This window comes from Eretmochelys imbricata, chromosome 19 (assembly GCF_965152235.1).
Source record: "Eretmochelys imbricata isolate rEreImb1 chromosome 19, rEreImb1.hap1, whole genome shotgun sequence".
Taxonomy (NCBI): domain Eukaryota; kingdom Metazoa; phylum Chordata; order Testudines; family Cheloniidae; genus Eretmochelys; species Eretmochelys imbricata.
In genome coordinates this window covers 7,095,965-7,119,374 of record NC_135590.1, presented here as the reverse complement: position 1 = coordinate 7,119,374, position 23,410 = coordinate 7,095,965, and the positions used below count along the sequence as shown (strand labels likewise).

The 23,410-nt window shown below is 52.4% G+C and overlaps 1 protein-coding gene across 1 annotated transcript in view; it reads right to left on the bottom strand.

Moving 5' to 3' along the window:
* Nucleotides 1-23,410, bottom strand: part of NHSL3 (NHS like 3) — a 53,401-nt gene that overhangs the window by 5,550 nt on the left and 24,441 nt on the right. The window contains exons 2-4 of the mRNA XM_077838060.1: nucleotides 3,779-3,934; nucleotides 3,068-3,123; nucleotides 702-822 (exon numbers count right to left, since the gene is read on the bottom strand). Coding sequence (XP_077694186.1) covers nucleotides 702-822; nucleotides 3,068-3,123; nucleotides 3,779-3,934 — 333 coding nt within the window. The remainder of the gene's footprint in view (nucleotides 1-701; nucleotides 823-3,067; nucleotides 3,124-3,778; nucleotides 3,935-23,410) is intronic.

Here is a 23,410-nt window from a genome sequence, read left to right as displayed (position 1 = left end):
TGCCCCGCGTTCTAGGGCTGCTTTGTCAGAGCGTTCCTTACCCCTCTGGAGCCATGCCATGATGGGAAGGCGTCTCCCAGGTCTGAACCAGCTGTAAGTATCTTGGCCAATGCTTGCAAATGGACTGTAGCTGGGTATCGAATATAAGGCTGTTTATGTTTATATTGATACTTTGGATGTAATCAACACCGAGTAGCCATTGGGGCTAACGAAGGAATGCCTGCGTGGAAACTGAGTCCTGGTAAACCTTGACAAAGCTATCAGGGAAATGATCTCCCACCATTCCGGTGTCATTCTGCCAGGAGTTCTCCCTGCTACTGCCCTAGAGCACAGTCCAGCCCCAGTGCAGGGGAGCCAGGCTCAGGACGACCAGTGGAGCCCTGACAGCTGTGTGAGCATACAACGAACATCTGCACAATCTATTGGGAGCGGCAGCTACCCTGGGCAGAGCTTGGAAGAGTACTACCACTCCCTGCCAGCGGCCCTGCCCTAATCCCGGAACAGTCCCTCCCCCCATCTCAGCTGCAACCTCTGGCCCAAAGGACAGGCTTGATGTCCCTTGTGGAATCACCCAGCAGTCCTCAGGCCACCCAAACCCCAGCTCACACGTCTCGGCTGGATTTTGTGCTTCACTCTCGCCAGAGCAGACTGCTGAGATGGCTCACCCTCCCCAAAACTCCCACCCCGCCCGTGGCTAGTACCTTTCCTCTGGATCATCTCCGAGCGGATGGAGAGGGCATCCTCGGAGGCATTCTCCGTTGTGCACGACTGGGTCCTGCTTCGGAAGGAGATCTCATCCTCCTCCGTAGAGGTGTGGGAAGACTGCGTGGGAAGGAGAACAGGTTCAAATAAGTCCTGAGCCTTATAGGAACAGATGCCTCCCTCCTTGTGCAAGCCGCTCCCCAGCATCAGAGTCCCCCAACTGGGCCCCTTCTCAGCCAGAAAGTGACTCAGCAGCTACGCACTCTGAAGACATAAAACTTCTCGGAGGCCCAGTGTTATGAGTCAGCCCCATCTGCATGCAGGCAGAACCCTCCCAACTAGGAAATGGGGCCAGAGAGGGCAGGCGGGAAAGCCCTCTGCCCCAGGTTGCGTTCAGCCAGCCCTTGGGCCCCCTTGACAGAGAGGGCCCAGCAAGAGGGAATGAATGCCCAGCAGTGACCTGACCTGGCACCAGATGGCGCTGCCTACTTCACCTACCCGTGAAAATGAGCCCTTAGCAGCGAGTGGCCAGCTGCAGTTGTCTGACTGGGGATGCACTGATTGCAGTTGAATTTAACCTGGCTCCCAAGCGAAGTGCAGCCAAACTGGCATAACCCTGGTGTGAGCCAGAAGGAGAGTTCCACCCAGCCCTTGGCACCACTGCGTGCACCCTGAGCTTCCCGGATTTCATCTCTTTCTGCCCAAGGGAGGGGAGTGCCTCTCGAACATGCCAGATGGGAATGAGGGAGCAGCCTGGCTGTAGATGATTAGGAAGGGCATTGGGAGGGATGCAAACAATTGCACAGCGGTGGAGCTGCAATTTGCCGCAGCGGGACCCCAGAGCCCCCTCCCTGGGTGAAACAGCAGCACAAAATCCCAGCTGGCAAATGGGCAGCTGCATTTGCCAGCAACACCCTGCAGTTTATTTCTGCTGCCTCTCTCTGAAAACCACCACGCTGTCCATCTTCCCCTCCTCTTCTCTGTGCCTCCTCCCTCCCCCATCTACACACTCACGGGCATTAAGGCTGCTAGCTCGCAGCCCAGCGCTGCATTGCTCTGCTAGAGCTTTGTCCAGTCTCATTTCCAACATCGCCAGCTCTGGGGCTCCCCCAAATTCCCTTGGGAGACCATTTCATAGCCCAGCAGACCCTATCTGTGGGAAATACATCCTGACATTCAACCTACATTTTCCTTGCTTGATAATATGGCAACCAAATCAATGGTCTGCAGTTGGGGTGTCTGCAGCCAATACGAATAGTCTTGTCGTTCAAGCTGGGAGTCACGAGATCTGGGCTCCATCTCCAGTGGCTTAATTGGCTGGCCTTGGCCAAGTCACTTACCTGCTTTCTGCCTCAGTTTCCCCATTTTGCAAAGCAGAGATGATAATCCCTCTCTCACAAGGCATAGCGAGCATTATGCTGCCGAAGACAAAGGTACCCTCCACTTAGCCTCTGCCCAGCTGGATACGTTTAGATGAACCATGCCAGCATATGAATCATATTTGCTGCTCTTCTCCAAATTCCCTCAAACATTTGATATGGAGGAGTTCAGAACCTGCCCCACAGGGCTCTATCTGAGGTACTGTGTAGGACAGAGGTCTCAGGTTTGCCTTCCCCAGTGGCTCTGTCTGCCCTACTGAGTTACAGTCTCACTTCTCAGCTTTCTGCCTCTCAATCTGCCACCAAAGGGGTTACGAAAGCAAAAAACCAGTCAGCTGTTGGAGCAAATACACGCAGTGAGGCTCTACGAGTGGGAAGGGCGTGGGCGGAGGAGGGTCAGAGGCCCAGAGACAGGCTGAAACCAAACTTTGGCCAAAGGGGTGGGCATTTTTTGGCTGTTAGAGACTGGGGAGGATCTGTGGACATGGGGCCAAGTGGGTCACAGTTGGGCAGGCCCTCCCCACCACTAGTTACTGCCAAGCTAAACCTAAGGGAATAACTCCAGTGAACAGAAAAGCATGCACCAGGACTCAGCCCTATCAGCTCATACGTCCTGCTGCTTCTTAGTGCCACAGCATCTGATTACATCTCTCAGCTCCTTGTGTCCCTCCTGAACCCCCAGGGTTTCCCTTCCTCGGCCATCGCCCCCTAAAAGCTGCTTGCCAGGATGCTCCCTCACCGCCAGGCTCTTTTAGACCCAGCGTGAGTGGGAAGGCACCCAAGAGACAATGTTTCGGGGATGCCCAGGCCTTCCCCATGATGGGGGCGGGGGAGCACCCAGGAACATTCCCCGCCCAGCACTGTACCTGCCCCCACTGCAGGGGCAATGACTGCTTTGTGTATCAGCAGAGTGCGCTGCATGCCAACCAGCACCCTAGCCCAGAGAACCACGGGCAGGGGCGGGTGGGGTGAGGGCAGTCACCCACCTGGATGCTGTTGCTGTCTCCGTAGTCCCAGCCACTTCTGGTCTGTTTTTGTTTTTCTGGAAGAGGAAAGATGGAAAAAAATCCCTAAGGAAAATGTAAGAGAGGAGGAGTCCCATCAAACTGTCGGCTGGCGGAACGGCTGTGCCTGGAGGCCCCGGCCTTGGGGCGCAGGAACGGAGCAGCCCAGAGCAGGGCTGGGGGACAGCAGGTGACGCTGGCCCTGCGTGTCCTGCAGATCAATACGCCCCCTTCCCCCCAGCTGCAACCACTCCACCTTCTCTGCCAGGCCCACAGTGACTGGACTCTGGTCAGACACAAAAACAGCCCACCCACAGCCCCGCCTGTCCAACCAAGAAGCAGGCGCGGGGGGGTGTGGGTGGCAGCATGGGTGGGTGCAGGCTGCTGGAACATATATACTGGGCCTGTGTGAGAGAGTGAGATTTGGGGGGTGGGGGCCGGGGGGGGGTGTCAGATTTATGTGACCCCCTCCTGCTTTGACTCTTCCTCCCCTCAGTGTGTTGGCTACACCAGTGCTGCGTCCTCTGACGCTTGCCTCACACCAGGGCGTGCCGTGCCTCGTTTGTATCCCCAGGGAGCACCTGGGCCTGCCCCACCCCCTGGGAGACCCTCTCCCCCTGGATGCATGTTCAGGTGAAAGCAGGAGCAGAGTACCTGGAGCGGACAAGCAGCCCCGTGGGGGACGGATCGTACCTTGGTGCTGCAGAGATTTGAGCCCTGCCTGAGCCTGGTTGTGCAGCTCTTCCAGGTGCGGCGGGCGGCTGCTGGGGAAGAAGACATTGTCGGGCTGCTCCGCTCCCGCCTTGTACTGGACATTCAGCCTCTTCTTGTTCTCAGCCTTGGCAGAGCCTGGGAAGGCAAAAGGAATCAGCCTTGCACCACCACATCCCAGCACCTGCAGCCGGGGCTCCTGGGACGGGGAGGAGACAGCAAGAGCTGCCCTCACACTCACAGCTTCCCGGTGCGGTGACTTCATCGGGGACAACTATTTGTTCCCACCCTCGCTCCTGGTTGACTGACTGTCAGTAAGACGGAAGCAGAGCGGGGCAGCCACCCGGCCTGAAGGAATCCTGGTGCCCCGGTTGGGGGCCGGGGGGTGCAGAGGGGAGAGTGCATTACAGAACGTGGGGGGGAGCCCAAATAGAAGCAGATGTGCAAATAGGGGGGCACTGGGGGACTTCTGGGGAAGCAGCAGGCGTGAGTCCCCTGGATTCATTGGAGGCCTAGGCTCTCTCGCTCCCACCTGGTCCTGCTCACACATACCCCTGGCCACACCAGTGGGATGCCGACGACTCCTGCTTCACCCCTAGGACTCCACCCAACGCCCATCCAGCCATGCGAGCCCCTCACAGCCCGGCCGCAGGTAGGGAGGGGCCATCCCATCCTGTACAGACAGGATCTGAGGCTCAGGGTAGATTCAGTGCATTATACAGCAACTTGTGGCAGAACCGGGAACTGACCCCAGATCTCTCAAGTGCCTGCTCGGTGCATCCTTCCTAAGCATTAAGAGGATCTCCATCGCCCTTGCGGGGCACGGCCAGGGTTAACTCGCTCTCCCTGACAAAGCTAGAGGCAAAGCTAGATAGCTGAGGGCCTGGCCCTGCTGGGGAAGGTCAGTGCTCAGGGCAGGTCTACACTTAACAAGCTGCAGCTGCGCAGCTGTTGCACGTTAGTGAAGACACTACTATGCTGACGGGAGAAGCCCTCCCATCGCCCTCGTGCTGCCTACACCAGCGGTTAGGTCGGCCTAACTGCATTGCTTTGGGGGGTGGATTTTTCACACCCCTGAGCGACGTAATTCCACCGATGTACGTTTATAGCGTAGCCCTGGCCGCAGTCTCTGCTCCAGGAACCCCTCCTCCGGTCACACTCCCCTTGGCATCCCTCCTCTGCTGGAGTCTGTATCCCCATGGCCTGGCATTTCTGACTCTGCGATGCCAGCAGGAATCAGCAAGCCAGCTAGGCGAGTCCAGGGCTTTTGCATTTCCGGTATCCATTGCAGCAGATCCCTTCATTGGCAGCTCCTCTTACAGCCCTGTGCTGGCAGAGGTGACCTGATACCTTCCCCACCAGCCCCTGGCTTTGGCAGCGGGAGGCTGCAGGTCTGACTCTGCTCTTTTGGAAGTGGATCCTGTGCCTTTAAAATGAATGCACTGAATAAGTGAAAGCTCCCCGGGGTGTATCACATGACTGAGACCAGAAATATCTGTGCACCTTGCACACAAACCAAATGAGCCAGCAGCTCCGGGCAGCTTAAAGAGACAGGCCACATCAGCACGGGGGAGAGCCCTCCACAGAGCCCCAAAGCCTGCAACTTCATCTCTGGGAGCTGCAGCCACCTCAGGGACTAAGGAGCCAATCCTAAACCAATGGGAGCAGAGGGTGCCCAGTGCCTTGCAGGATGGGACCAGAGGGCTGTCTGGCATTATCTCGAGGGTAGAGGGTAATTGCCGGCTGATTTACTGCTGCCCTAGTGATCAAAATACCTTGAGAAACAGTCAGGCCCTTAAATACACTCCTAATAATAGTATTGATATGCTATTTATAGCGCAACTTTGAGCCAATAAATGACCAATAATCCGTTGTCCTTATTATACAACCCCTTTCATCTGAGGATCTCAAAGCACATTACAAACACTAAGTAAGCATCATAACTGCCTCTCTTCCCCACAAAGTTGCTATATATTGTAATAAACTAGCTTTGGGGGGCATGATTGTCTTCCGCTAGGAGGAATCGAAATAGCTCAACTGAGTTATAGTCCCTATGTGGACAATAACTAAAAGAGAATCTCCTTACATTCAAGTGGCAGGGGCCTGTGGATTGGAAATGAAACAGGAGGACCAACTTTCTATCCCCATAGTCTCTGTGAAGTTCTGAGCAGCTGCAGGGTTTAAGCACAGGATTCAAAGTTGTCACTAACTGGCTACAGTGGGATTTATTCCCAGATAAATATCCCCATTTCACAGATGGGAAAACTGAGGCACAAATCACATGCCCAGAGTCATACAGTGAGTCAGTGGAAGAGCCAGGAACAGAGCCTAGGGGCTTTGAGACCCAACCCCCTGCTCCAGTTACTGGATATTACTTCCTTTGTCTTGTCTACACAGATTTTGTACCAGTATAGCTGTCGGTTAGGGGTGTGATTTTCTATCAGTAGTTGTACCAGAGCAAGTCCTACTGTGGAGGCAATTTTACCCATATAGCTATTCCCGTACAGGAAGAGACCGGTACATGGTAAAACCACCTTCATACCAGTAGATCTGCATCCACCCTAGAGGGTTGGTATTGCTGTAACTATCCCGCTATGCCTACAGCGGCACAACTTGCGTGCATAGATAAGGCCTTATTTATCCACACCAGAAATTTGCACTCATTTCTCCTACCCGGCTGGAAGGAGGAAGCACTGACTTCAGAGTATTCTCCCTGGGCTTCTCACAGCCAGCCGAGATGAAGGCGGGAAAGGGCTGATGACCAGGACAATAACTGGGACCTACCAAACTCTGTGTTTGAAGATCAGTTCCCACCCCAGCCACGCACCTTCCGAACTGGCTCTCTCCTTCCCATTCCCCAAGGCCTTCCTCCCACATTCTCCTTTCTGTCCATCATCTCACACTTTCCCTCAGCTTTGCACCTCTTCTCTCCAGGCAGGTAGCACTTATATCTCCGAACCCTACTTCACCCTCGGATGCTGTCAGAGGGAGGGGAGGATTATTATCCCAAGCCACAGAGAGGTGAAGGGACTTGCCCCGATGTCATCTTCAGAGCAAAACTCCCTTTTTGGAAGAGATGCTCTGGTCAAACACAGGTTATAGGGCCCAATGCAGGGGGAACTGGGGGGAAGTTCTCTGGCCTGTGCTCCGGAGGAGGTCAGACGACATGATCTCATGGTCCCTTCTGGCCTTGGAATCAATTAATCTCTGAATGAGGTGTCCCAGCCAATCACAGGCAGAGCTGGAAATAGAACCCAGGAGTCCAGGCTGGTTCTTAGCCCAGGTCATTGCCCTACTTCACCCCACTAATTACTAGTACACTGAAGCCTTTTACATGCTGACTCCAGGCTGCCCTTGAACACCTCACCCCCCACCTGCCTTTTCTCAGCTTAGCAACAAATCGATACAGTGGAGACAGGTTTCCCAAATGCTGCCAACGCTGGGGAGGTTTCATCCTCACTTGCCTGAGAAGGACAAAGCTGGGGGTGCAGACGCTGGGCCCAACCATCTACCAGCATCCTTGTCAAGGGAAAGCGAGTTTGTACATTGGACGCGGGTTTGCCACCAGCAAAGGAGATAATTGGCAGGGGAGGGGGTGGGAATCTGAAGCAAAACAAGTAAATAAAGCAGAAGATTCTCCTCGCACCTCAGCATTTACACCCCTTACAGCACTTCAACCAGGCATCTCAAAGCCCCTCAAACACAGGAATTAATTGAGCCCACAATCCCCCTGTGAGGCAGGGAAGTATTTACCCAGTTTTTAAAAATGGGGAAACTGAGGCACAGAGGGAGGCTGCGACTGGCGCACGGTCACCCAGCCAGTCGAGCCAGAAGCAGAACCCAGATCTCCTAACTTCCAGTCCCCTCCTTTATCTATTAGGCCACACTTCCTACCCCATTCCAGTGAAATCATCCCCTTCCCTGTGGTAGCACGCTAGATTCTCATCTCAAAACAGCCTCCATGAACACAGCGCTCAGTGGACTGAGGCATCAGCAGCTGGCTCTCACTAGCTGTCCCGGGCTCCAGAGTCTAAGTAACCTGCCCTGGAGGAGTTCTGTGGGGGGTCACGCTTCCCACTGTCTACCCTGGGAGATAGGCGGGTGCTGAGTCAGCTCAACAGGCTCTCCCCCTTCAGCCTACATTTCTTGCCTATTCCGGCTCATCTCATTCTAGGTGCCCTGCAGCAGTGGAGAGAAAAACAACTTTGTGCTGAAGAAAGGACGGGAGAGGATGAGTAGCTGACCGAGGCCGTGGAATCACCACAGAGGCACCGACCGTCCCCCTGCACACACTTCCCAGTGTCTTCTTCACCAGTCACCCCGTCTTCAGGGCGCACACACACAGGGCCTCTAACCCAAATAGCTAGAGAACCACCCCTCCTCCACAGCATCTCTGCCACGGCTGCACACACCCCATGTATGCACTCAGATTAAAAGCCAGGCAGATGAAATACGGACTGCTGCAGCAGCTCCAGATCTGCACAATGGGGAAAGGACACAGGACAATAGAAAGGATTCCGCCCTGCTAAGCCGCACAGAAAAAGAGATTCTCTCCCAGCCAGGCAGCATCTGCAGCCAGCCAGCCAGCCGCAGGGTCGGACATGGGCAGAAACAGCAGGGCCAAAGCATCCTGGATAAGTTGGGACACAGACTACAAAGCACACGCAACCCAGTTTATGGGACCCAGGAGCCCTCTCACACTCCCCGCCAGGGCCAATGCCTTCATCCAGGACCCCGGTCCACCCCCATAAGACCGTGCATACCCCAAACAAGCCCTTCACTGCTGTGATTTCAGCACAATCGCTCCCCCAGCCTGGGCACACCCTGCGAGTCATCTTCAGGCAGGAAGCAGCTCGCTGGTTTATTCCGTTAACTTCCTAACAAGAGCAGCCACTGCTGGGGTGACCTTTCCCTGCCCGATCCAGAGAGGCAGCCAGCTAGAACGGGATCCTTCTCGCACCATGCCGGGGAGCCAGCCCAGCCCCACAACACAAGGGGGGCAGGGAGGCTTCATGCTTGGAGATCGCCTATGGCCAGGGTTACATAAGGACAAGGGTTCGTCCCACCGAGGCTGTACTCACCTTTCTTCTTAAACAGAGCCAGGAGGGAGGGCAGGTTTCTGCTGAGGAAAACCACCATCCCGGCGACTGGCGGGCTCTGGCACCAAGGGACCCTCCAGAGATGGGGCTACGCAGCCAAGAACTCCTGCCACGCCAGGGGTCCCAGCTGAGGCTGCTGCCTTTATCCAGCTGCCCCCCAGCATTCAGCATCCCTGGCGCTTTCTGCTGTTTCTCTCTTTCACATTCATCTGTGCCTCGGGATCCGGCAGGAAGATGCAAAAAACCAGCCGCACAGAGACGCTGCCAGTGCAGCAGCCTCCATACAGAGAGCGGGGCTGGAGAAGTGTGAACTCAAGGACAGGGAGAGGAGCGGGGCGAAGTGGGGGGAGGGATCTCATCTCCCCGGATCTCTGCATCTCCTTGGAGGCCAGCAGGGGAGTGAATACCGGCCCCCGCTGTTCCAACTGCACAGCTAATTCATTGAAAAAGAAAAGCAGCCCCTCCCCTGCACCCCCTCCTCCCCTCCAGGCCCAGTGTCTGTCCCCGAGCACAGATGCTGTATCCAGAGTGGGAAGAGTTCAGCAAACGCTTCCCACCCGCCCGGCTTCCAGGAAACTAAATCCAGAGCAGCTGCCTGGAGCGATACAGCCCAGCAGGAACAAGCCTGTATGGGCTGCAGAGCAAAGGCAAGAGGGAGCCATGGGGCTTGATCCCAGCTCCCACCTAGAGGGGCCTGGGAAAGCCAGGGGAGCCATCAGCCTGTGCCCATGGAAATTCCAGTGAGCCCTTTCACTGGGCCCTGCTGGAGGGAGCAGACCTGTTGCTCTCTTCCAAACCCAAGTTGCCAGCTGTCAGGAGCTAGCAGATTTTCAGCTGGAACTTCCACTCTGGCGTCCAGAGTAGCAGGGGCTTTTCCTGGACTAAGGGCAAGCCTTTGGCACAGACCAGTGCGATGAGGCAGACCCAGCTCAGGAGTAACTATCCCCAGGCTTGGATGGATAGAGACAGACAGACATGGGATGGGATGGGCAGGGGGTTGGACGGTTGTTCCCAGAGCACTAGGCAGTTTAACCCTGGTTGGCACAATCATTCCCCCCCGCCCCCTCCGAGCTCTCGGATAGCACTGGGGGATGGGACAATACAGAAAAACGACCCCAAAGCAGATCTAACCGACTAGCTCAGGAGGGATGAGAGTGGCCCTAGTGCTGAGTCAGCGGGCACACCCCAGCAGAGCAGCCTCCCTTCAGATACTGGGCCGACTTCTCTTTAACTGGGGAGAGGGGTGTGCAGGACACCTCGTCACCGAGCTGAGCAGGACATCCCTCCACCCCACTCCTGCATAGGGAGACATTTGCCCGGGGCCTGTCCCACCCAAGTGACCGGCGGTACTCCAGGGAGGGCATGACCCAAGAACACGCTGGCCTGGGGGCTGTCCCTGCCTGGACACATGTGGGGACAAGGAGTCTGGAAGGCTCTCGGGGAGAGGGAACTGGGGAATTATTAGCAACCCCACGGTCTGATAACCATCCCCCGCCAAACCCCTGTGGGTCGCAGACCCTGAAGGTACTACAGAAACACCTATACAGTGGGGAGCCTGTTTAATGACTAGACTCCTGGATTCTATTCCTGGTTCTGCCACTGACTCCCTGTGATCCTGTGTGAGCCACAGCCCCACTTTTTGCCACGGTTTCCCCATCTGGAAAATGATGCTGACCTGTCTCCTCTCAGCACTAACGAGGGCTTGCAAAGTGGGAGGAAAGCGCGAAGGGTAACTAACACAGACATGCATGGAGCTTTAGAGTAGCAGCCGGGTTAGTCCGTATCCGCAAAAAGAACAGGAGGACTTGTGGCACCTTAGAGACTAACACATTTATTAGAGCATAAGCTTGGAGCACTTGACAAACACTGGCTAAGGCCAGGGCTACACTAGAAAGCTTTGCTGGCAGGGTTATCCTGCTAAGCCCCCCATGTGAAGACACAGTTTATACCGGCAAAAGAGTGCTCCCACTGGTATAGCTTATACTGATTCTCTGAGCAACATAATCTGTGTCTGCAAAAGCATTTTGGGGCCAGTATAACTGCGCCTACCCGGGGGCCTTGGACAGTTTAGAAATGCCATACGAAACCCAACCACCACCCGGCTGCCACGGCTAGATCAGCAAACATTTCTTGTGTGGACCTGGCCTGAGCCTCACAGCCCCCTGAGAGGCAGATCAGAATTATCCTCATTTTCCAGAGGGGGAAACTGAGGCATAGCAAGGCGCTATGACTTGCCCAGGGGGTGACGCAGAGTCTGGCAGAGCCAGGAATAGAACCCAGGGGTCTTGGCAACCAAACCAGACCACAAGCCCTCCCCACACCTCCCGGACCTGTTCCCTACAATGGTGCATGCCCCTCGCTTGTCAGCATTCCCCAGCATTCCTCTCTGCCCCTCTCCAGCACTGGGGTCCCTTCCTCTCAAGCTCTGCTCCCCTCCCCTCGCATGGGCATCGCTGAGTTCATTCCCACTGGCTGGCATGGCCCTACCCCCACCCCTTCTGCTCTTCTGGGGAGCTGAACCTCTGTCTCACTGCTGAATATTCATCAGGACTATGGAGAGAGGATCCCCGGGAAGGACAGGCCAGCACCATCTGGCATGCGGGGAGGGCTGGGTCTGTTGCACAACCCAAGGAAAAGTGCAAGAGGCTGGCTGCAGCTGCAGTGTGGAGAGACAGAAGGGGAGTCTGCTAATTCTCCCTTGCAGTGTCCCTCATCCAGGGGGAAACAATGCCTGACAGGGTGTGGGAAGGACACCAGGCAGCTGGGATCAGCGAGCACTGAGGAGGAGGGGGCCGGAGGGCCAAGCATTTGGGGGTGGGAGAGGAGCCCAGGGCAGGAAGGGAGCCGAGGGCTCTCTGTGCCCCTTCTCTTCCCCAGGGTACCCTACAGCCCCACCCTGCACAGGCTTCAGCTCCAGTCCCTCTGGAGATTCATCTTCAGCCCCAGTTCTGAGGCTCATTTTTGTAAGTCCTGGTACGTAAGATGTCTCTGCCCCCTTGGGTGACCGCTCCCTGCTTCCCCCAGCCCTTAGACACAGGGCTCAGAGGGCCTTCCCTGCAGACCTTACAGACATGCTCCTGTGGGATTCCTCGGCACTGCCAGATGGGTCAGGCACATGTCCCAGACGGGGAGCACATGGGGCTGTTTGTACACGTATCACCGATGGCTCCGTCCTGTTCAGTGTTTGGAGAAAGGACAGAGGTTGACAGCATCAGACAAGCTGGATCCCTGCCAGGAGCATGTGTCCTTGAGGTCGCTATATTAACAGCGTGGCTGCTTCACTCTGCCTCGACCCAGCACTACATTCCAGCCAGAGCCTAGTCTGCGTGATGAGTCCATATGTCCAACATACAGCTCATGCTCCAGCAGGATCACACTGTAGGGAGTGAAGGACATGTCCCAAAATTGTCAGGAGCAGGGGACGGAACTGAAACTTCATCCAGAAGGCACTGGGCCAAGCTAGGAAGAGACAGCTGTTACCCAGGTGGTGGGGATTCCTATTTCCTTGGGAAAACAGGAGTATGGAAAGAGGCAGCATTAACTAGTGGTTTGAGAATGGGGCAGGGAATCAGGGTCAGGTTCCCGAGTCCTACCCCTGGCTCTGCTGCCAACCTGCAGCACGACCTTGGGCAAGTCACCTAACCACTTTGTGCCTTGGTATCCCATGTGTAAAATGGGAGGTGATGACAGTAATCAGTGACTCCCAAGCCAGTGGGATTGACTGATGTAAAGCTCTAAGTGCCAAGTATCAGCAAATTCACATTCCCTAGGAACGTGCTGTCAATATGCTACACACCATGGTCACTGGGAACCTCATGCCAGCGGAAACCAAGCCCCTACAATGAGCTAAAGAATCTCCAACAGCTGTTCACAGTACAGGGTCTATGACACGCAGCGGAGCAGTTCGGATTACATCCACTACTAGAAGACAATGGCATGCACAAATAAGCCAGTGCATCAAACTACTATTACTACAAGGGCTCCACTCCTGTTTACTGGTTTAATTCCCTGTCCTTCACTTCAGAGGCCTAGTGGATAGAGCTGGGATCCAAGAGACCTGGGTTCTATTCTTGGCTCTGCCACTGGCCTGCTGGCTGTCCCTGGGCAAGTCACTTCCCCTCTCTGTGCCTTGGTTTCCCCATCAGGAAAGTGGGGATAACGACACTGACCTCCTCTGTAAAGCGCTTTGAGATCTGCTGATGAACAGAGCTATAAGAGCTGCTGATTATTGTTATTAACTGCACGTCCCCAGAAAATGGAACTCCCTGCGAGTCGATAGTTTTAACTGAAATGTCCATGCCAACACACTTTCCAGTCGTCGTCCGTTCCCGTGCCGCCCCCCCCCCCCCCCACTCTAGTAAAGCTTGTTTATTTTAAAACATGCAGAAACGCCATTCTGTCTTGGGGACAGCACCTTCTGCTGCACAGCCCTTGCCTGATGCAGGTGGAGGGCAGACAGTGCCAGGGGAGGGGAGCGGGAGCCCCTAATCCCTTGGAAAGCATGTGGAATTCTTTTGATTTCCACCCTAGCTGTAATGGGATTGGGGACGGCCAATGAGAACAGAGCACTGGCATCTCCTCCAGAGCATCAGGAGCAGCAGGGTACACTCAGCTCACTGTACTGGGGGCGGCTGGGTTCTCCCTTGGCCGTGTTCAAAGTGGGGTAGGAGGGATAGATTTCCCTGCCTTTGCTGGGGCTCACCCCTGGTCTCTGGATCTTCCTAAAGCGCCCCAGCCAGGAGGCCTCTGATCTCTGGTTCATGATGATGCTTTGCACTAAATGGCAGGCAGTTTCCAAATATTTTTTTCTGCAGGAGGAGATTCCCAAAACTCTCGCCTCGCTTCCCCCTCCAGGGAGAAGACCCTCCCACACATCCCATTTCCCCACCCCTGCCAGTTCCTGAGTCCAAACATGCTTTCTGGTGTGTGCCATTTAATTACCCGGTTAGACACAGCGGCAGATGGAAAGGAGTTCCCCAAAGCAGATGCAGAGCTTTGCACAGGAATCCATGTGCAGGTGGACAGCGTGAACAGGCAGCTCTTCCCCCGTCACGCACCCCTTAGCTTTGCCGCTCTGCAGGGCAGGGACTGTACTTCCCTCCCATATGGACAGCGCCTTGCACATTGTGCATGCCATCAGCCAACACACAGCCAGAGCTACCCACAGCCAAGTGGCATCTTGCCTAGAACAACTTCCCTCTGAGCGGAACCCATGCGGATGCTGGTACATTGCATGGCCGGGGCGGTCGTTGCATCGCACTCTCCAACAAGTTTCCCTCTCTCTGAGCTCACCATGCCCCCCGCCCCGCTCCTGTCAAAGCCAAAAGCCAGACACCCTCGAACGTCAGCGTGTGATTGGGCCCTGCTAAATGAACACTTGCACAAAGGGCGGCGTTAGCTGCGGGTTGATGAAGCCCAGTTGTTTTCACAGCCTAAGTAGAATGCACTACAATAAAAAGGGCTGATAATGCACAAAGCGAGGAGCCACGTGCTGTGTTGAATGCTGCCCTACTCCTCTCCTTAGGCTGCTGTTGCAACACATCATGAGCCATGACGTCAGCCATGGCAAACAGCAGGCATTGCTGCCAAAGGAGATGCTGCCCCTGGTACTATCCAGCGCTGCAGGGAAGCAGAAGGGCATCCACAGCGGAAGACTTCAGCTCTCCCTGCACCGACTGAACAGGAGAACCAAGCTCATCAGCTGGCTGCCACGCCGGGGAGCAACTGTGACAGCCCATTGTGTCAGCGGCCCAGAAAACATGTTCCACTTTAGGGTCCAACCTACTCTCCCTTGCTACGGCAGAAAAGAGTTGCGTTAGTCACAAACCCATCCCAACGTTTCCCACCTCAGCACTAAAGCCATTGGATGGTCTCTGGCTCTCCCAAATAGGCCCCCCGTCCAGCAAGGCACTTAAGCACATGCTCCCATGAGCAGTTCCTTCTGATTCAGGGGAATTCCCGGAAGTGCTGTGTTGAATCGGGTCCGTAGCTCCTAGAAGGCTATTCCTCCATGCATACACAGACCATGGACATTGACCTTTAAGCTCAGGCAGCCCCATTCATGCACAGGGATCCACAGTGCTTTGCAAACATTACTCGACACACGTTGTAGGAATCCCATCCCTGATCACGGGAACGCAGCCAGCTCTAGAGTGGAGCATGGCAGCTGCAGGTGCAGCAACAGGAGTGAACAGCAGCAGCTTAGGGCATGAAGTGAAGGAGAGGTCTGCATCCACTTGAAATTGCACAGGCAGGATATAATTATCCCAATTGTAACGTGACCAGGACACCGGCGCCAACGCCCCTTCCCACATACGCAGAGCCACGAGATCTCTAATAACCGCAAAAGGTCAGGCCCTTGGGTTTACATGCTCAAAGCATGGGTTTCTGGTTCTCTCTCGGTACCTTATGTGGCTGCTAGAGTCTAATATGGCCACGGCTGCCCTTTCTACAACACCCAGTACTCCATTCCCAGAAAAACAAGGGTTGTAGGTATGGCCCTACCAGTGCACTGTATTTACGTACAGCACAGCTAGAAATACGGCAGGGTAGAATCCCAGCTCCGTAATACTCATACGGGCTCACCTAGGAAATGGACCAGCGAGACGCAGAAACTCAGCTGAAAGGGGAGACAGATAGACAGAAGTCTGAGCCTTTAGTGGAAGCTGCTGAGTTTCACGGCTGAGGAATTTAATCCAGCTGCAGCCTGTGCTGGTAGCAACATGTCCAGATGTAACTGGCATCTCACTCTCCATACGTCCTTGGTGAATTGCCCTGGATTTGCTCATCCCAGCCAGTACACACCGGCTGGATACACTAAGTAAGTAAGCTCCAGTTCAGAGAACCATGTGTCTGGTTCACATGAGCTCCCAGACTGGAGGCGAAGGAGCAGAAAGAGAAATCCTTCTGGATGAGGAAACCTTGGCCTCCCCATGCTGGAAGGTATCTCGGGCACAGTCTCCTTGGAGTGGATCCAGAGGCCATTAGCTCAGGCAAACGACGACTGACGAGAGAGCTTGGCTTGAGAAGGACTTTGGGATCTGGCCCCACCCCAAAGTAGAGAGATAGAAGCGCTCCTCTGGGGAGAACCACCGTGGGGAGGGTGCAAAGAGAGCACCAATAAGCCGGTTTTAAAAGCCAACTTTGCAACAACTCTGATAGACCCAGCCACAAACCCCAATATTCCCTCCTAACCTGGGACTTTGGCTCTCGCTTCTGAACCAACGGAAGTGCAGGCCCAAACGTAAAGATTCAAGAGATTCCAACATCTTGGATCTCAGCTGGCCATACAGGCCCCAAACATTGCCATTCACCCATCTACAGGTCACAGAGCCCATCGTGCTCATGCACCCACCCGAGCTGCACCGTTACTTCTCTAAGGCCTCTACTGTCTAGTGTGGGAGGCAGCCATTTTGTGTTCAGTTCAGTGCAGATTGTCACAAAGGTGCCCACACACACTGGGCTCTCTCCTGGAGGCTTTGCTTTTGTTCTTTCTTGTTTGTGGTTATGCTTCATCTGAAACAAAAGATATTCAGGCTGAACGTCTGTGTTTGGTCTTTGTGTTTGGAAAACACAATGCTCAGATTAATACATTCTCAACCTGACCTTTGTGTTAACTAAGGCTTTGCCCAGGAGTACAGCATCAGAAAAACTGGAGAAATCTTAAGTATTGCTTTTAAAAAGAGGTTATTTAATAAAATAACTCAAAATATTAAAAGGAAGGAAATTTTGCCTAAATCCCCTCGACAGCTGGGAAGAGATTACACAGAAAAGATTGGTTTGGACCACTGACGGGAGAAGGAGAGGAGTCTTCCATTCCTCTAGCTCTTCTCAGACAGAAGGCACTTTATAGACCGTACCAACAATCACCAACAGGAATAATTCCACCCACCCCTGAGATGCAGCTGCTTCTGGGGTGGAGCAGGGCACCTGGTCCACAGCTCACAGTTACACAACAATACAGCTGATTACAACAATACAGTTGTATTGTACAACAATACATAGAATGCACAACGACAGCAGCAGGACACTACCATGTGCCACACACAGGCATCCAAATGCCTGCCAGGAGCCCTGCACTGACTCTAAGCAATTCCTGAAAGCGAATTTAACTGAAAAATATAGAGGAAATTCTGCTTCCCAGCCACTTCTCCTTTGTGGCACAGGCTCAGCAGACGGAGGCAAAGGTCTAGACTACAATGCAGGGCTAAGAAAGCGCAGAACAGAGGCTGCAGGTTGGTTTGGGAGGCATCCAGCTGGTCCCACTGACGGGGGTGCCCAACACTCGTCAGTGCCTCCCTGGTTGTCACAATGAGACAGAGCCGAATCTGCAACCGAGGTGCTACTTGGTGCAAATCAATCTGGAGTCACTGCTGCGGACACAGAGCTTGCAAAAGCGGACAGCCACCAGCACCGTGGGGCCTGACCCAAACACAGCAACCTCAGCCTCGGCCTCGGCTCTAATCACTCCGACTGGGGCACAGGCAGCTCCAGTCTAGCTCTCTGCATGCCAGTACCACACAGGACAGAGCAGCTACCCACCAGGCCTGGAGTAAAGCAAAAGGGTGCCATGGACTCTAGCCACTGCAGCCCCAGGCCAACAGCAGCGGGGTATGGGGGGCTGCACCCCACACAGCAGGATGAAGAGACCTCTCCGCTGATCACCCCTGGGGACGGAGCATCACAGTGAGTTACAGCCCCAGCCTTTCACTTCCAGGAGCCTAAACTCACGAGAGAGAGAGTTGGGGCTTGGCAGGCTCTGCTGTAGAGAGACCCAGAGCCAGGACAGACAGGGCGCTGCAGGTCAGAACTGAAGCGCCCTGGCAGGGCACTGGGGGGAGCAGGACTGGAACTGGAGAAGATGCTGATCAGAACTGAGGGCCACTGGCAGAGCTGCGGCTGCAGGAGGGATCCAAGACTGAAGTAAGTGCAGGTTAGGATTGAGGAGCCTCTGCAGAGCTGTGGGATGCCAGGTCGGGAACAGCAAAGGGTGCTGAGTCAGGAACAGGCACTGCTCAGGGAGGTGGGGAGGGGCTCCACCCAGTCCCACAGCTGCACGGTGGAAGCCGGCAGTTGCCTGACCGGAGTTTGCATGTCTTGGGACAGTGCTACTAGCTCAGGAATAAGTAAACGCAAGGGCTCGCTCGGTGTTTCTCTAGAGCGAGAGAAACTATGTTTCATGCCAGACCTAGGCCTGAACTCTCTGTGCTCTGCAGCTTTCAGTGGACTCAGCTTTTGGAGAAGCCTCCAAACATCCATCTCAATCATTTCCACCGCAATGCCTCAACTTGCCTGCTCCCTCTGCAAACGATCCTGCAGCAGGAGGCAGGGAAACACCCAGTTCAGTCAGCCCCCTTCCACCACCACTGACTCGCGGGAGAAAAACGAAAAGCAGGGGTTGTTGGGGAGGCTAGTCAAAGGGGGTGGAGATGGGGAGCAGCAAGGACCAGAGAGATTAAAGTAGAGGAAAAGCCAGTTTATCTTTCTCTGCAATGCTCAGTCCTGGGAGCCTCGGGGCTCGCCACACACAACCAGGTCTCTCCCTTCAATCTCAGCACCATCACTCACCCCCAGTCCAGGACAAGAGATGCTGCATGCAACCTGCAGGGCCTCCAGATAGGCTGTTGCTGACACACAATCCCTCATGGGCTTGTTTCTGCAGCATGCATCAGGATACTGACCAAGGGCATGCAGATGTGCTCACATGTACAACCAGCCAGGGTGTGTGCATTTGTCTGTCTGTCTGTCTGTCTTCCTCCTGCAGCCTTCTTGCTGTAACTGAATTGGTGATCCCCTTTGGATCCTGCTGTAAATCTGAATAAAGCTAAAGAAATGGAAATTCTCTTGAGAAATGTGCTGTCCAACTGGCCTAGGGGCTATGCTGCAGGTGTTTGCTACAAGAGGAAAGGAATAGCTACAATAAAGAGCGTCTTAGAGCAGGGCTTTCAGCAAAACTCAGCTCTATGCAATTTCATCTATTTCCATCTCACGTACTGACTTGCCATGTGGTCTCGGAGAAGTCACCCTCTGTACCTCAGTTTCCCCTTCTGTAAAATGGGGAGATCATCATCTCCCTCCAGGCATACTGTAGCATCTAAGTTACAACAGAGGCAAGGTGAGCATGTCCCTGTTTAGGGGACTTGTGCTACCACCTGCTCCGGTTCTCAAAGCCGTTTCCTGGCAAAGGGCAAAGCTGGTGCTCCCATCACAACCCAGCTCTCTCTCTCTCTCTCTCTCTCTCAAAATGGTGACCATCACCATCTGGTCCCAAGCCATGTGCATTTACATAGGGCAGCTGGAAAGCTGATTAGCTACGGTTTGCAAGTGCTTCTCTGAAAATCCCCGTAGACGTGTATCTTACATTATAAGGGGGATCCCAAAGCCCTCAGCCTATATAGAACACCAAAATTTAGCCACTTCTTAGGTAGAGGAAGCAGCCAACTGGAGGGCTAGTGGAAAGCTTGCTGCACAGCAGTGGTGGAGGGGGCAGATTTTGGCCATGGATAAACACCATGGGATCTGACCTGAGTTGTTAAACGTCTCAGAGCCCAGCTCACAGCAAACGGTCTGGGACTCCACCTATTTCAAGACAGGAGAAGGGCGGAGACACCCCTGCTGAGACTTGAAACCGTGCCACTGGGGCATCCGACCCCCAGTGTTTGTCCAAGACCCTGTTTCAAAGCAGCTCAAACCATTTTCTGTGAAATCCTCTCCTTTCTGCACTGGGCGCAGCAGCAAGGGCAGGTCCCATTACCAGAAGTGGACCAAAGGCCAGAGGCTCCAAGGAGACTGAGGGGGGCTCTGTGAGCTTCATCCTCATGGCTCCTCGCATGGCATTTGCTGGCTAGGAAGGGCCCACACTGCACAGGAATTAAGATCCCAGCATTTTGCCTCTCATTAGAGCCAGTTAAATAACCAGTTAGGTGGCTTGGGCAGAGTTAGCTACCCTAACAAGCTCCTTCCACACTGGGAAGGACGCTGACTCTTTCAGGCAACACACATGCTGAGTCTGCTCACCTCTCACCTATACACATCTCCTCTAGGGGTGATCCATTCACCCACGATTCATACTCTGGGATAGCACAGGCCAGCCGCCCCCAAGGTCACCTCCATTTCCTCACCCATCACACCTTCGCTTCTCTACCTGCCCCTGCTCACAGCCACACCCAAACACACCCTCTCCTTTACAGCACACACCGTTCACTCTAAGGCCACTTTCAGGAGGACATCACTTACGTGAAAAGATTTTCATGTCCTTATCTCACAAGCTGGTCTAATGGCTGGAGCACAGGACAGGCCTGGGAGCCAGGACTCCTGGGTTCTATTTCCTGCCTCCTGACCCTTGGGTAAATCATTTAGGCCTAAATGTTCAAAAACACCTGCAAATTTTGAGTGTCCACCGGAGACATCTAGGACCTAATATGCAGAGGCGCTGACCACTCTCAGATCCCATTGGCTGCAATGGGCAGTGAAGGAGACTATTTTACAATGACCTGTGGCCAGGGTGGATAAAAATCAATGATTTTTTTTTTATTTAAATCGGATTTTTTGGATAGGTTTTTCCTCAAAAAGAATTTTATCTAAAGATAGTTTTAATTAAGATACGTTACAGGCGAGTCTCATCTTACGCACATTTAACATATGCGAATTCAGCTTTGCGCAGTCAGCGAGAAAAAAAAAATTTAAATACTGTACTTGTAGTGCAGGTGATTCCGCCCGCCATTACACTGAAAGTAATTTTGACTATTCGTGATTTTCGCTTTACGCGCTGATTGCGGAACGTAACCCCAGCGTAAGATGAGACTCGCCTGTATAGCTCAAAAGATATCTCATCATGGAATAGGGATTATAAATTCTAATTCTATAGTATGAGACAATACATTCATGTCATGTTTAAGAAAAGTTTTGTACATGAGTTCCAATAGCTCATGGATTAGGGACCCAGTTTTATGGGGTTCCAGGGGCTTCTGTATAGATTATTTAGGTGAATCTTTCTATCTACCGAATGGGACTCGGTGCTCAGTCTAGAAGATACCATCAGAGATGCTTAGTTTTGCAGTTCTCAAACTGTGGATTTGTGTCTCCAGAGGTAACATGCTTGTTAACAGAAAAAAATGTTTTTAAATAAATAAATATATAGAGAGATGAGAAATAACAGACCTCAACCCTATTGTCCCTCTGCAAATTTGGGTACACAGAGTCAATCCCTTACCTCTTTCTAAAAGTGCAAAGTTTCAAAAAGTTCAATGAATGGAAGATTGTTAGGGGCAGAATAGACCTGGACAAGGAGAAGAAGTCTGGAGATAAATGTGAGACAGGAGGGACAGGCAGTAGAAACAAAATGAAACTGCTTGAGCAGCATATTCCAGAAGTCTTGAGGTCTTTCTGAGTGTAGCCTTCATTGATTTGAGATCTATCATACCATTCTCTCACTAGAAGGGAAAACCTATAATGGCAGCAGGCGTAAAAGAGACGCAGTTTGGGAATAAGAACCATTCAAGAAATATATGTTTACTGATGATGTTTTAAAGAAAGTCACACCAGTGAACTGGTGGCAGTCACTTAAGCACTTGGATTCAGACTGTTGAAGTGATAATCTCACTTTTACCAGCAGTAGCTTCTTCTGCCTGTGTAGAAAGAATATTTTCTTCCTTTGGACTAATTCATTCCAAATTGAGAAATCGTTTGGGACCTGAAAAAGCAGGAAAGCTTGTTTTTCCTTTTCCAGATTATGAACAAACAGGAAAATGAAAGTGAAGACGACTGAGTTACCTGCAGAAGCCAATATTTTAAATTTCTCATATTGGCCTGGCTGACACAGTTGATTTAATTTTTGGTTTAAAAAAAAAAATTCCATTTAACTATTTTAGTTAAAAACAATTTTAACAAAAACATACCTGATATAAAAAACTTGAATGTTTAACTAAATTCAAAAATTCATATGCTTGTTTTGTTAAAATATTAGATGTTTGCTGTTGAAGAAAAAAATCCAGAATACATAATGTTGTTGTTTTAGTTAAATAAAACAACCTTAATGTCTGTCTGGTGATGTTCTCCTCCTAATACAGCATGGCAAGAAAATCCTCCAATTAATGATTAACCTGTTGAATTGGAGATAGTTCATCTCCCAGTGACTTCATAAATATCTGCTTCAATTACCTTTGTTAAATGAAATAACCAAACAATCATTCATTTTCTGATATAGCTGTCAAACTAACCTGAAAAGTTTTCAAAACAAATCACTTTAAAAATTTATAGTGTGTACCTTCTAAAAATGAAATCTACGTCTGTCTCTGAGTTGTGAAGAATAGGTATTAAGGTGATAACAACCAACAAGAATGCACTTTTATGTAGAAATCCAGGATTAAATCGAGTCTCCCTGACTAGCGATTTAAATCAAATCCACCCTGCCTGTGGCCCAGTCCTATCACGCTTAGCCAGTTCCTACTTAGGCTTCAACAAGAGTAAAAACCAAGTCAGGAGCCCAGGTTGCTAGGTTAAGAGCACAAGGCTTAGTCCAATATCATAATTAAGGTTGGGGGGACAAACACGTTTCCCCCCTTTTTAAACAAACATTCTCTTCTATTTGCTAAAGGAACTTGTCTGGAATCCACGCCCTTGTTGTTCTGTGAGTCTTGTATCCGGATTTGCATCCCCCTGGCACACAGCAGCAACAGGTTTTTTCAAGGCCAGAGGAAAAGTGCAACAATATGTCTGATGGCATAGCAGCAGCACCCCTTGCAGTTACAGAGACTACTGGCAGCCCCTTTCCAAAACCATTATTTTCCAAGGGTTGCAACCTGTGTTAAACGCCTCGCTGGGCTGAGAGGTTCAGAGCCCCACACCTCAGCCCAGGAAATCTTCTCACAAGGAATAAATAATCCAGGTTCCCATTTCTAACCCCAATTAGGATTCAACATGCAGAGGGAAATATAACGTTATTGCAACACATACACCTGCTCTGGATATGGCTGTAAGTGGAAAAACAACCTGGGTATTTTGTTTTCTCCAACCAGTTCCCCCTGCACACATGGAAAGCTACAGCCTCGGCACACTAGATTGTAACCAGGCAAGAACCACAAAAGAATAAGCCTTGATGCAATCCACTATAGGAATTACACTATAGGAATTACTATATTGGTCCCTCCAGTCTAGCAACCTGCCTCCAGCAATTGCTTGTACCAGCTGCTTTAAAAGAACGGAACACACTTGTTTGTGCAATACTGGCTCATCAAATTCCTTCCTGACCCCAGTTAGTGAGCAACATGTGCCCTGAAGCCTGAGGATTGGTGGCCCCTTGGAATTTCATCCAATTGCAGATGTCATTCTTATCACAATATTTAGCAATTCTCTGCTAGCCCCCCTGGAAGGCTCTAAAACCTTTACTAACATTTAGGGATAAATCCTCACAACGTAGCTGAGAAGTATGTAGTCACATTATCATCCCCAATTTACTGAACAAGATGGAGACAAGAACAGAGATGCTAAGTGACTTGCTCAAAGTCACACAAACTTC